General features: G+C 40.1%; 1 protein-coding gene and 1 long non-coding RNA gene across 3 annotated transcripts in view; one reads left to right on the plus strand and one right to left on the minus strand.

Annotated features, from left to right (window-relative positions):
• Positions 1 to 46: 46 nt before the first annotated feature.
• Positions 47 to 4606, minus strand: LOC136016722 (uncharacterized). The gene is made up of 3 exons (XR_010613676.1): positions 3964 to 4606; positions 3626 to 3725; positions 47 to 1381 (listed from the first exon to the last, which is right to left on the minus strand). It is a non-coding gene; the product is annotated as an uncharacterized LOC136016722 (long non-coding RNA).
• The window catches only part of CYTH3 (cytohesin 3), a 52817-nt gene continuing 43539 nt past the window's right edge, over positions 4399 to 13676 (plus strand). Inside the window, exon 1 of one of the 2 annotated variants that reach the window (XM_065684350.1) lies at positions 4399 to 4756. In XM_065684350.1, coding sequence (XP_065540422.1) covers positions 4726 to 4756 — 31 coding nt within the window. In that variant the 5' untranslated portion in view covers positions 4399 to 4725. Of the gene's footprint in view, positions 4757 to 5815; positions 5835 to 13676 lie in introns of those variants that run through there. The other variant, XM_065684351.1, reaches the window with a different exon arrangement.

A 13676-nucleotide genomic window follows, 5' to 3' on the forward strand; every position in this document is an offset into this window, starting at 1 on the left:
GACAACCAGCAAACAGGATTTTTCCAGCCGAGACAAATACAGTATGTGTGACAGCATAAACATTTTAATAAACAATACATGGCTAAAACCCGTCTGCCAGACAGAGGAAGTCAAAGAGTCTGCCTTACGGGCTTAAGAATACCAGGCTTTCAAGTAATGATAAATTAAAAATTCAAAAATAGGGATGAAAAAAAGACGTAATGATGGACTAAGACCTTCCTGCCTGGAAACTATTAGGCATTGCTTCTTAAAAAATAAACAGAAGTATTCTTTAATACAGTGGCCGAGTATCAATGACAGTGATTCTGACTATCAAGAAGATACTGTCTTAGGAAATGTAATGCTTGCACCATTTTTCTACAAATATGAGCATCTAAGCGAGCAAGTAGTAAAATCATAATAATAAAACCACAAAATTCTAGCTTACAAAACATTGCACCGCATCTGTATTCTTTAAGATGTATCTATATTCCTTGAGATATACATCTGTTCTTTAAGAGATCTATATTCTTTAAGAATGTATTCTTAAGACTGTACAGATGTTCAGGTCTTTGAGATTAACTGTTCTCCTTAAGCATAACTTCTTGCCAAATCTAACAGAACTGACAATAAGCCAGACTTCCAAATTAGTGACGTTTTGACTGAATGCATGAAATGGGAATACCTGCATGCAGGATGACTACCTCCTCAAATAAGATTTCAAAGATTCTTTCTTCCTTCTGACCCTAAGGTGCATTATTCCATCTCCCTGTATTGGATACTGACATCTGGTCTGATGGCACAATGGCAGTTAGTTTACTTCCTTCTGTGTTAATAAAAAATTCAGAATTGTATTTCTGGTCTTTGAATACAATGTTAGTATCTACTTTCCAATCGCTAGTCATGTAATGAACATCATCACAGCTCATCCTTTTGATTTATGAGATCTATCATCATACAATGGAATTTTACGTCACTGAAACATTTACATTTCTGAAAGAGGAAACTTAACAAAGTAAGACTAGGCGTTTTTATTTCTAAAAGTAAACTAAAGATGAAAAATGAAGATGATTTCCCCCCCCCCCCCAGAATTTCCATTAGCAAATAAAGAGCAATCCAGAAAAAAGTGAGTCCACTCTTGCTGAGGAAAGGATGCGGTAACCTTTCCTACTCTTGAATTCTTTGATTATTAAAAAAAAAAGAAGAAAAAGGAAGGGTAAAGAGTAATTTTCATTTTCAGCCAGTATTGTTTGGAATCTGGTTCAAAAAATCCATAGAAATAGCTTAATCTTCAATGAGCCTTTCAGACCATACAAATGTGATAATATGATGTAAGGGATTCAGTTGTCTTCACTGACTCTCTGTGTAAGGACAAATGTCATAACAGATATGCTCCTGATCCCTGAAAATGAAAAATGACATGATAAATTACTGCTTAGTGGAAGCTGAACTGAAACAGATACTAAACTATCCAAAGAGAGGGAAAGGGAAAAGAGAAAAAAAAAAAATACAAAGTGTATTAGCTGAAAATTCAGCAAATAACCACATTTATCATTAAAGGATCAACCTTGCCAACAGCAGGTTTTGGAGAAAGCCCAATTTCCTCCTAGAAATAATTTAAATAGACCAGCTATTAGACTATTATTTGCATGAATGACAGGCTATGAAGTTCTTCAAACACAGAAGGTCAGATTTGTGGATACAAAACTGGCAAAGCATACTTGTGGTAAAAATAGATCTATGACTACAGAATGGACTGCAAGAAAGAAAAACAAAACAAAACAAGATCAAGCAATCTTTAGGAAACTGCTGACTGAAACCCTTATTCATATATAGAGAAAAATAAAATTCATATGTATTTCAAAACAGAAGAATGATCAAAGTTTCAGAAAACAGAGTAGATGTGAGAGAATTATTCACGTGAGTAGGAAACAGTTTATTGGAGTGTACCCTAAAGTTTGCTGAGATTGTAACCTGTCTTGCTGCCTGTCATCTTTGTTGGTAAGGAACTACCCAGTATTTAATGATAATGCCATTGTTACTTGTGAATTATCCAAAACTATAGAGTAGTTCTGCTATGGTAGAACTACTATAGCTACCATGTAGAAATATGACTGTAATTCTTTAGTTGATGTTGTACATTTTCAAAAAATCTATTCCTGACCTAGTTAGGTTTATAGCCAGACATGAGACCTGTTTTATACACAGGAAAATGAGACAACAAGGTAAAACGTTTGGTCTTCAAAGTTTCTATTGCACACCTCACTTGAAGATTAAGCAGCTTTGACCAGTAAGCACCTTGTACTCAGAACTAATAGTCTTAATTAGAACACCTGCAGATCAGGCCCATGCAAAAGTAAGTCTCTTCATAATGTACACAATATGTATGAAAATTTCAAGCTTTAAGGAATATCTGCCATCATTTCAGAGACATACAGCCTTGAGAAGACACTGTAATGTCAACACTCTTTTGTACTATGTATCATTAATAAATCCTCCTACTAAAATGGGACTGTAAAGCACAGACTTTCCTTGAGAGGGTATTTAATGACATATATTTCAAAGTTACAGAGTCAGCTACATTTTCAACAATGCAAAATACTGATAATTTAACTGTTTGGTCAAGTTAGTAGTGCAGTTATAATAAAGAACATTTTGCTTATCTCACAAGTTTGGAATTGTCTGATTTTACCATAAAGTTTATATAAAATCTTGGCTATTAATTTGCGGAATTTTATAATCACGTATTGCTTCCATGAAGTCAACAGGAATTTTAAACTGAATTAGTGGGAGGTGGACTGTTACCCGCAGCTCACCCTTCTACTAAACTTAGTGATCGGGCTATCTTTCATTTTGCACTGGAATTTTCTGTCCAACAAAAGTATATTAAGTTATACTGAAATATAGGAAGGAAGGAAAAAAAAGATACTGACAAACAAAAACAACAAATTAAAGGAATATATTTTATATAAAGGTGGAAAACAACAGATTAAATGAAAGCAAACAATCTGTGATCAATTATGAAATCAGAATTTTTCTCATGAACCAGATTCCCCTTTAATGTAAATTAAGTTTTCTCAGTGTGCAAAAATATTCAGAGTCCACTGTCAGCTCATCTGCATTCAGACTTATTTTAAAAACATCTCATAATTGCACTTTATAGACACACATTTCAAAATAAATCCCTTACCTTCTGTTTTATGTAATCATATCTTTTTTATACACTTACTAAACTTATAACAAATATGTAATTTAACATAGGATATACAGAGGAGTATTTTAAAGGTTTGTGATATTCATGGTTTCTAGATGAAGTAAAACGCTTTTTCACCAGAGCAGCAGCCAGAGCCCAACCTCAGCTCTCAGCAAAATGGGCTGTAATAACCACCTATTAGCAGCAGTGTCAAGAGGTGAGCGCTTCCGACACAGCTTCCTAGACCATGCTCTGTCCCATGCCAGCCTACAAAAGGAAAATGAAAAACCCAGTATTTTCCTGTTGGCTGACCCTTTCCCCTCACAGCTTCCTTTCTGAACAAGATTTTGACACCAAAGGTTTAAAAAAAATAAAGACGGGTGCTGCCTAAGAAAGAAGGAAGGAAGGAAGGAAGGAAGGAAGAGTGGCCTGTGCCAGCACACTTCTGCTTACCTTCACACAGACTTCGGAGGCTGCTGATATCCGGACTCCCATGATATCTCACTGACGATCTTTACTGAGAACTTAAGAAATCTCACAGATCCTTTGACTCCTAGGGCAGTAAGCAGGCAAATCCTTTATGTTACCAACACAGATAACACAAACCAATGCAAACCCCTGTGCCACACATGGGGAAATAGTCTCTACCCAAGGCTCCTCATGACCCCTGTTGCGGTGGATGCACCCACCACCCCTCCAGCACCAGACCGGACCCAAGAACAAGGAGAAAGCAATAATTGTAAGAAAACATGCAGAAAAATCATACACCTCTGGTCAGAGACTCGACCCACCTTGTCCCAGTTCACAACACGGCTTCAACCCAGCTCGACCCTCGCCTTCCTGTCACTTTCTGCTCTTTGCCCCCTTTAGACCCCTCTAAAAGAGTCAGCATCTCTGCAGACATTTTCTGGCCACCGCAGACCCCAAGAGACAACCCCAACCGACACGAAACTCAACTGACTCGACGGCTCCCCTCAGCCCCTCCCGCTATCGCCCTCAGGCTGCTAGCCAGCCGCTGCCCCGCAGGCCAGGCTCCTCCCGCTGCCCTCGCCCCCCGCCAGCCTGCCAGCCCACGGGGAAGTCGGCTCAGCCGCCTCAACACTGCCAGGCCGCACCATGCGAAACCTGTTGGGAGGCAGCAACAAAAACGAGAGGCAGGAAGGCGAAAGGGAGGCAACTCCCGCCCCGAGGCCCCCTCCGCCGCAGGGCACGGCTAGGGAGCTGCCCGCCCCTGAGGGGAGGAGGCAGCGCGGCGGTGCCCGGCGACCCTATAGCGGCGGGGGCGGCTGTGCAGGCCGGCGGGGCCTGCCTTTCCCCCCCTCGCTCCTCCGCGGGTCACATGAGAGGGGCGGGCGGCTGGGCCGAGGCGGCGGGTGCCGCTGGGGCTGAGGCAGGACTGGGCGGAGAGGGAAGGGGCAGAGCCGCGCGGCGGAGGAGAAGGAGAAGCGCCTGCGAGGCGCCGAGTGCTGCGGCGCGGGCCCTGAGCGAGCGGTGCGAGCTCCGGGCCTCTCTCAGCCGCGGCCGTTGCGGAGCGCGCTGCTTGCGGCCCCAACATGGACGAAGAGGGCGGCGGAGGTGGCTGCGGTGAGTAGAGGGGTTGTGCCGGGAGACGCTGCTTCTCACCTGGCCAACGCGGGCGCGGGGAAGGCGACCGAGGCGCCCCGCTCCTGGGAAGAGGGGTCGCTGCTCTCCTGCCCGAGGCCGTCACACTCGTGACGGCTCCTCCGTGACACTCGCCGCGCCCTTCCGTCTGCGCGGAGCTGCCCGCCGTTGTTGTGTCCCCGTCCTGCCCGGCGCTGAGGGACTGTAACGGCGAGCACCGAGCAGCTCCCAAGAGAGGGGGAGCGTCGTGGCGGGGCTGGCCCTGTAGCCGGCGGGCACAATGGGGGCTCTGTGCCCCGCGGCGGGCGCCCCCGCGGCTGGGAAAGGGTCAGGCGGAGGTGGGGGGAGAGGCGGGTTTGCTGTGGCTCGGCGGGGTTCGGGCACAAAGGGGGTGACCGGGCCGGGCAGGGGTTCCCGATGCCCCCGCCGCGGTCACAGCCCCGTGGCGTCGCCGCGCTCGTGAGGGCAGTTGCTCGTCTGCTGGGAGAGGGGAAGGGGGGAAAAGAAAAGGAAAAGAAGTGTGTGTCCTGCAGTGTGCGAGCAGCGAACAGAGTAATTGAGCTCTGCTAGGGCTCTGTTTGTGTGTGTCATCTTAATGGAGGCTCCGTGATAATCACGGGGTGGTTCATCCAGTTTAAACAAGGTGAACTGTTTGCAGAGGCGTTCATGTTGCCAGATACTACTTTTAGAAAAGCCGACTCGCATCTTGGGGGAGTTTCTATCCTTCATTTTTATCTCTCGGAGACCGGCTTGAGCACCGTCCCAGTTAGGGCGCTGCAGACGTGCAACACCCTTCCCTCCTTTAATTTATAATGTGTTTTGTGAGTACGTGTGTAAAACTGCTGCCCGAAATAACCAGTTCTTGTGTATCATCAGCGATAATGGTGGCTGCGGTGGCTGAGGAGTAGCTGATCCTCCCTTGGGGCGGAGGGATTGACTTGAGTGGACTGCCCTATATTCTCTGTGATTGTGGCGGTGGTACAGAGTGAAGCGATGAGGCCGTATCTTAAACAAATGCTAAACAGACTGCGTTTGAATGCACTGGCTGATTTCTGAATAGGTAAAGTAAGGGCTAAACTTTGTATGATTAATAGTTGCACGGTGCTTGCTAATTCTAAATATAATTACCCAGAACTCGGAAATCAAGTGGGTGTGGTGTTTGTTTTGACAACTTGAAAAAAAAAAGAATGCTAGGATGAATCAGAAAAATCATTCTTCAAGCAGTTGTCTGGAAAAGTGGCCATTTCTCAGCAGCATTTCTCCTCATTTTGTCAGTGATAGACTTAAAACAAATCTGAAAAGACAAAACAAGGCAGTCCTGAAAAGTTATTATTCAAAACAGTTAAACACTGTAATTGTAAAGAGCAGAAAGCTCATTCGACTCAAAATATGTTATTTTCATAGTATTATGGACTTGCATCTATAGTTAAGGGAGATGAACAAGCTTGTTGGCACTAACCCTGTGTAATACAGAACTTAATCACATGCAAGATGTAAACTAGAAGGTGGATGTATTGCTGAATCAATCTTTGATAAGGTGTTAAGCATTTCAAAGTTGGATTTTCATGGGAGGGAGAACACTCAGGACTTCGGGAGGAGACTATTTAGCTGAAGGCTGGTTCTATAGGTGAAGCTGGATTTTTATCTAGCATGAAAGTGAAAGTATTATTTATAACTTTATATCTCATTAATACACATGTTGCTTCTATAGGTCAAGTTACGGTACAGTTTATGTTTCTCCCTGCTTGACTTCATTGTAAGACAACTATGGACTAGTAAGACTGGAAATTTTTTTGCAGTCAATGTATTTGGTGTTTTACATTGTAGTGTTGTTGAGTATTGCATTTTTTTCTTGAGCAGGGATCTGGTCTGGCATTTTCTTATGGACCACTGTCAATTTGGAACATCAGCATTAGTTAGGTCATTTCCAGCTAATGAATTGGTATTTTGAATTGAAAGTTTGCTGTTTTGTTTTTTATTGATTTATTTTCTAATAACAGAGAGTGTGTGGAAAGTGTGGATTTGACAGTCAATTTTAAAATCCTTTATTGCTGCTGAGTAGTGAGGCTCATGGTCTAGGAGTCTGACTAGGACCGTACAGTGTTTTGAACCTCTGCAGGACATTTGCAATCCTCAAATCAGATGTTACTGAGTGGGAAACTTGGAGATAAACTGTGCACGAGTACTTTAGGAAGTATGCAAAATTATTTGAGGACTGCACAGAGAATCACCCTAATTAGAGACTTGAACTAGATAAGCATCTAAATATCTAGGACATTAAACTGTGATTCAGAAGGTAAACTGCTATTCCCAGCTCAGTTCTGCGTGCTGCCCCTTCTCTTCAGTGTAATTTGTGTCCTATGCTTCAGTTCCTATATTTGTCAAATGGGGTCAGTTGTTTTACCACAGTGATAAAAACTGTGAATGAAAACAGAGCTGTGTAAAGGATTTACTATTTTAGAAGCACTTGATGGAAAAGAAGTGTTAATTAAGAGAATTGTTCTTAGTAGCTCTTTCTCTTTTGTATGTGGAGCCCTAAATAGGGGCATGTGTTTATATTATACAATCCACTTATGTACAAGCCTCCCATTGATTTCAACAGAGTCTCTGTGCATGGATTATTGATGTGATATGATCCGAGTCAGTTGGTGTCTGTCTCAACCTTCTTTTGTGTTCTGATTAAAATATCTTTGTGGTTTGCTTAAGCCAGGAGATTTTTCCTCCCTCTCTTCGCTTGGCTTAAACCCACATCTTTTGTGATTTGACTGGGGCTTTTCTTACATGCTTACTGTTACGTGGTGTTGGTACCACTGCACTATGATCCTCATATTGAATAGTGGTGTTGGCAGCAGGTGCTTTGGCTGCGTACTGCTAAACAGTAAGTGATCTTCTGTATAGCATCAAAAAACAGTGCTGGAAGCACAGAATAGTGCTTCTCTTTGTTTTTCTGAATTTGAGTCTAGTTACGTGGTAGCTTTGTAGTCTCCCAGATTCAACTCTGTGCCATCCCTCTTGGAAAAGACTGTAGGATTGAACGCTTACCAGCTTCGTATATATGTTTGTTTTAAACTGTCTCTATGAAGGGTTCTAAACAGATATGCCAAAAAGTTAAAATCCTGCTTCTACTTGACAAATAGGCCAAATTACAGCACTAATTGCGGTATTGAGGTTTCCCTGCTGTGCCCCAAACTCTGTGCTTTATTTCTGAATTTTGAAGCTTTTTTTAGGGAAGAGAGCAGAGTTTAGTTGCCAAGCTCTGTTAGTAGTTGGCTGTACTTGCCAGGGATGGTGCCAGGTAGAACGTTGATTCTGTTATGTAGACAGACGTTCATGAGGAGCTAGGCCGAGAGACCAGATCGTCTTGCAGAGGACTCAGAAGAATAGATTTGCTGCCAAACCAAATTTAGCAAGATGACTTCTGCTCCTTTGCAGGACAAAGCATTTATCCATTTATAGGTAAAGCTGTTAAATGTAACACACACCCCCAGATTTTTCCTAGGAAAGAAAGTTTTTAAATTGATTTAAAATAAAATATCTCACTTTTAGATATGAGCAGCTTGATATTGTCTGTTCTTTTCACATTGCAGTTATCTTTCAAAAGCAGATGTTAAAGATAGAAGAGTGCATGTGGCTTCCTCATGGTTATAGACATTTGCTCTGCATTTAAGACTGAATCTGCATAGTTTGTTTATAATCAAAGAAACTAATCAGAAATGTATTTTAACACAGAAGAATGTTAAATAAGTTTCACTCCTTACTCATCAAAGTGGATAACTTGTAGTTTTAAAAAGTTGTGCCAAGAGGTATTCAGTGGAGGGCTTGTGGTTCTAAATAGCACTCTAGGGAGATGCCAAGAATATAAAAATGCACCTGAGTGTTAGACTAGCGACATAGATTGATTCTAAGGAAGGAAAAAGAGCAGATACAGAATAGGAACACAAAAAACTAAACACCATACACATGACTTTTATCAGTAGAGCTTCATGCTGCCTCTTATTGCTAAATAAATACTTCTTCATGCTGAACTAATCTCATATTTGTATAGATTACCTGTCAGCTCAGTAGTATCTTAACCTTTAGTTCCCAAGCAATTTAATCTGTTACCATGTTAATAAAAAAGAAGCCATAATAAAATATTAATAATTATGTTGTAAATATTAGTTGTTCTGGTGGAATCAGAAAATGGGCTTGTTAATGGCACCAACACATTAAGGGTTTTTTTTGCCTGATATTCCATATTTTTAGCTCAACATGGAAGAAAACATGAAATTTTTGCGGATACAATTTCCAGAGGTTGTCAGTTGCCAAACTTAATGTTTTCTTATATAATGGTATTTGGTGACTTGGGCTCAGCAATGTAAGTATGCCATGGGTTTAGGGGAGCATTGCTGCTATAACATAACATCTCTGGTATAGAAAGAAAGCTTGTAGGATTTACTCACAGGAAGAGGGTGCACTTTGCAGAATATTGTCTAGGAATACTAGTAATAGCCATGTGAAAGTAGGCTCCCCATGTGCTACTGTTACCAAGTGGATATTGCAATCTTTTAATATCACTGGGGTTATAAGAACTTTTACCAGCTGAGCAGCTACAGATAATGAAGCAACACGCTGTTTTCAGGGTAGTCTGCAGTTCACATCAAATTTATCAGTCTCATCATATTTTTTGCCTCCCTTCCTTTCTTTATAGGATTTTGAAAACTTTTTCAAGGGAAGACAAATGAAACACGTTGTGGCTTTCCTCTGGTTTCTTCTGCTTGCCATTCTTTTTTGTCCTTTAAGTCTCTCTTCCTAGTACAGCAGAAACTTTTTAAAAGCTTTAAATTGTTTTGCTTATACTGTAGCTGCATCTTACCTGCTTCTATCTTTTATCCCTTCTTTTCCCTCCCAGTGCAAACATGCTTTAGGCTGTTTCTTTTCGCACCCTGTCTTTGGCCCCATTTACTTTTTTGAACTACCACTACCGTTCCGTTTCATTTTCATGTTGAAAGTCATTGAAAGAGCTGCTTGTAGTCACTGTCTGAAGAGTATCTCATGCAGGTTCATCTTGGGTCCTTTCCACACTTGTCCTGACCCCTTGTACTTGGTACGTTCTCTTCCTTTTCTTTGTCCTGCCAGCTGCCTCTAGTACTGTTTACTATAATTTTCTTTTTGAAATCTTGCTCTTTTTTGGCTTCTTTGACTGTTTTCTCCTTGTTCCTTTCCTATCTTGTTAATTCTTTTTCATTTGGAAGATGATCTTTCTGCTTCCAACTTTTTTTTTTTTTTGGTGAAGATTTACAGGACCCTGTGCTTGGTTTTATGCTCTCTTCTTCTCTATATCTTGTTTCTGGATAATCAAATTTGCAAACAAAAATGGAACTATCATATTTAAACTGATGACTCGCAGCGTATACTGTGTGCTCTGGATCCAGTACCATCTGTCTCAGCTGACATGTTGGCTTGTTTGACATCTTAAGATTGCGTAATTGTCATCTTAAGTTTAATGAGTCTAAACCAGAGCTCTCAATGTTGTTTCCACCCACTTCCTGTTTTTTGTTGGTGGTTTTTTTTTTTGATGTCTGTGGATGCTGACATCCCAAGTGGCTATTGACAAGTAAAGAGAGAAATGTTCCAATTTATTCTTTCTCAAAAAATAGTCTCTAGAAAAGTTATAATAAAAATGACAGTAAATGGAACACTTTTGCAGTCTCAAACTTATGAAATAAGTTACAGTCTCCTATGCAATATTCATTTTCCTGTTTGAACACTCATATAGACTAAATATGGTTATGGGATGACATGACATTTTCTGTAGGTTTCCACATTGGACTAGCCAGCATGCAGGATAGTGTTTTGTGACAACTGAGTAATCTATATAAATTTTTCCCTCCTTTTTAAAGTAAAGTGCTAATTAATGATGTCTGCTTAATTTTGTCTCCTTATAGTTCATGAGTACTTAAGCACGTACGGAAGAATTGCACTTAGTGAAAAGTTTGGACATACTGACTGTGTGCTTCATTCACAGAGGATAAAAATAAGTACTTGGCATCTGATTTATTAGAAAAACCTGTCAATTTATAGAATTGTAAGGCAGAAATCCCATGGCAGTGAAGAACATGTGCTATTTTACTTTTAAGATTTATAGAAGCAAAGGAAAAAATTCTGACTCCTTCACTGTCCATTCTTTTGAAGCAAAATGTTGTAGAGGAAAGGTATGTGGCTTAGGTAGTAAAGCATATTTAATTATGCCATTTGTATAAATTTAACATCTAGCAAATTGTTTTTAATTGCATATGACTTCCTTCTTTTAATTCCAACAATTTCATGGGAAAACTTAGTATTGCAAATTTTTTGGACAGCAGTATTTCCTCTTAGTGGGATAGACACACAAAATCCACTAGAAAACCATGTGTTTTGTGGTCCTCTGAGATTTGCCTGGAGAAGGAAATGGCTTGACCTATTTGGTTGCTACGAAGTAAAAACATTCTTGTTCTCTTTTTTTTTTTTTTTTTTTGTGAACATCTGTGTCACATTTATTTCATTACTTTCTGAGGTTCTTTAAACCCATTATTTAGTAATACAAAGTTTTATTTAAGGAAAATAAAGTGATACAATAGCTACCTCCACAATTACATTGAACTTCTGATATCTGCTTATACATGGGTATGATAAAAGTGGGTAGATCTCACAATAGAGATGACATGTTAAAAGGCAAATACAAACAGTATCTACTATTTCCTAGGAAAAAAGTGTTTGACATATTCAGTCTTATGGATTTAACAGGAAATGTCGTGTGCTAGAACCTTGTGAAATCTAAATCACAATCTCATCTAGGATATGGAGTACTGAAGATCTTTGATCTAATTTTTCAACAGGTTGGGCTTCTTGGTGTGGTTTTACTAATTAGCCTCATTTTCAGATGTTCTGTTTAGAATAAAAAGAAATAGTTACCTTTTGCCATTATATGCAAGGTGATACTGTTATTTAGCAACCCAATGGAAATTGTACCAGCAAGGATAGATTTTGCTGGAAGACTGTTAACTTCTGAATTCTAATAATTCTTCTGAATTCCATAAGAAAATTCTTCAAAAGAGTAAAAGATCAGTTCATTTGTGAAAGTGAAATCTGAATTCAGCTCTGCCTTTTGCTATCACATCCAAGGGCTCACTTGGATTTTAAGGAACTGCCGCTGTTCTTGGCAGATGCGGGTCCTTAATACAAAAGGAGAAAGTTGTTGATTTTTTTAGATGAAATGCCTTGAGTTTCTTAACAAAACAAAAAAGCTGCGTGAGAATGATTAACCACAAATCTGCCACTCACGGTATGGAGAGGGTTGAACAATAACTGTGGGAATTAATTTTAGTGGCTTTTCTACCTAGCTACAGGTTCTCACGCAGCTTGTAGGAATACCTACTCCTCAGTCAAATTTTATTGAAATTGGGTACTACCCTAGGCATACTTTGGAAGGAGGAGTTGGTGGGTAGGAAAAGAAATGTGTCCAGTCTCTGTTGTACTCACTCTTATTCTCACACACATGCATGCACAAAAAAAGGCTGAAAAAATTGGCATCTGCAAGTAAGGGAACTGCCTCTTACTGTTTTATCTGAGAGGAACTGTGAGATGTAATCATTTAATGAGTCACCTCTGCATTTTTATACAACCGCCTTGTTAATAACTTCTCACATGGAGATGTGTGGTGTGGGTTTTATCTATTTATATTTTTTACTATCTGATTCCTAATGCAAAATACCAGGTTGTTTTCTTGTTTAATTTCAAGTATTCAAGAGTCTTTTACTTTCTGTTACATTTTTGCTTTCATGTACTGTAGATAATCATGTTCCTTAAGATCCTTGTTTGGTTCATAAACAGTATTGTCTGTAGGGTTAAATTCGGACATAAACAGATCCTTTTGCCGTAATACAAGAGATGGGTAGTTGTCAAAAGGTACATTCATAATTGCATTGGATATTATAAGATAAAGAATTATGGTTACTTGAAGCAGTATTTCTTAACATTTAGTAGTAAGATTCCCAAATAGTTTTGTTTTTTTTTCTTGCTCATGTAAGTTTGGATTAATGAACTTCCTGCCTAGTCATTCTAATACACAAAGGAGGAATTTTCCCACCAGGCTGTGTACTCTGTCTGCGTACAGCTTTGACCACTTGCAAATGCAATTTTTGAATTTGTAAAGCTGCTGCACTTTTTTATTTCAGTATCATAACTGGCCACCTAGGGGATGTGGAGCAGAGTTTTCCCAGAAAGTTGAGGTTAAAGTGGCTGCAAGAAGAGATGGTGGAGCTGTTGTGGAGAAACTCTGTTGGGAAGAACCTTTCAAGTTAAATGAGTTCTCTGACAATGAAACTCCTAATATGTATAAGCTAGGGGCTTGGTCCTGCATAGGACTGCTCCGAGTCCTTCTTGAGAAGACCAAATGGGCCTAACCCCTTTCTTGTACCTATAAAGTGCTCAGCTGTTTCTGATTGCCCACGCAGGAGCTACTGTGTACACACTGTGCAGGCTGACGAGCTATTATAATAGATATATGGACTTTATTTTGTGGGGTAGGTGAATGTGCATCTATATATTGTTTTGTCATTCTCCTTTTACTTTTTGTTCTAATTTTTAAAATGTCTTTTTTTCTTTCTTTTTTTTTTTTTTTTTTCTTTCTTTTAACTGAAAGGATTCTGCTTGGGACCCACCCAGAACAAGCACTTAATATTTCAGGAGCACACCTTCAAGAGCCTTTATCAGGTTGAAGTAATCTTTGGTTTAGTCTTGCATTTTAAAACTTGCATTTAGCTATAGGTTAGCTATAGGGAAGACAGATATTAGATACAAAGTTTTTTACTGTGAGGGTGGTGGGTCACTGGAGCAAGTTGCCAAAAGAAGTGGTAAATTCTCCATCCCTGGAAGTGTTCAA

The sequence above is a fragment of the Lathamus discolor genome, chromosome 6 (assembly GCF_037157495.1).
Source record: "Lathamus discolor isolate bLatDis1 chromosome 6, bLatDis1.hap1, whole genome shotgun sequence".
Taxonomy (NCBI): Eukaryota; Metazoa; Chordata; class Aves; order Psittaciformes; family Psittacidae; genus Lathamus; species Lathamus discolor.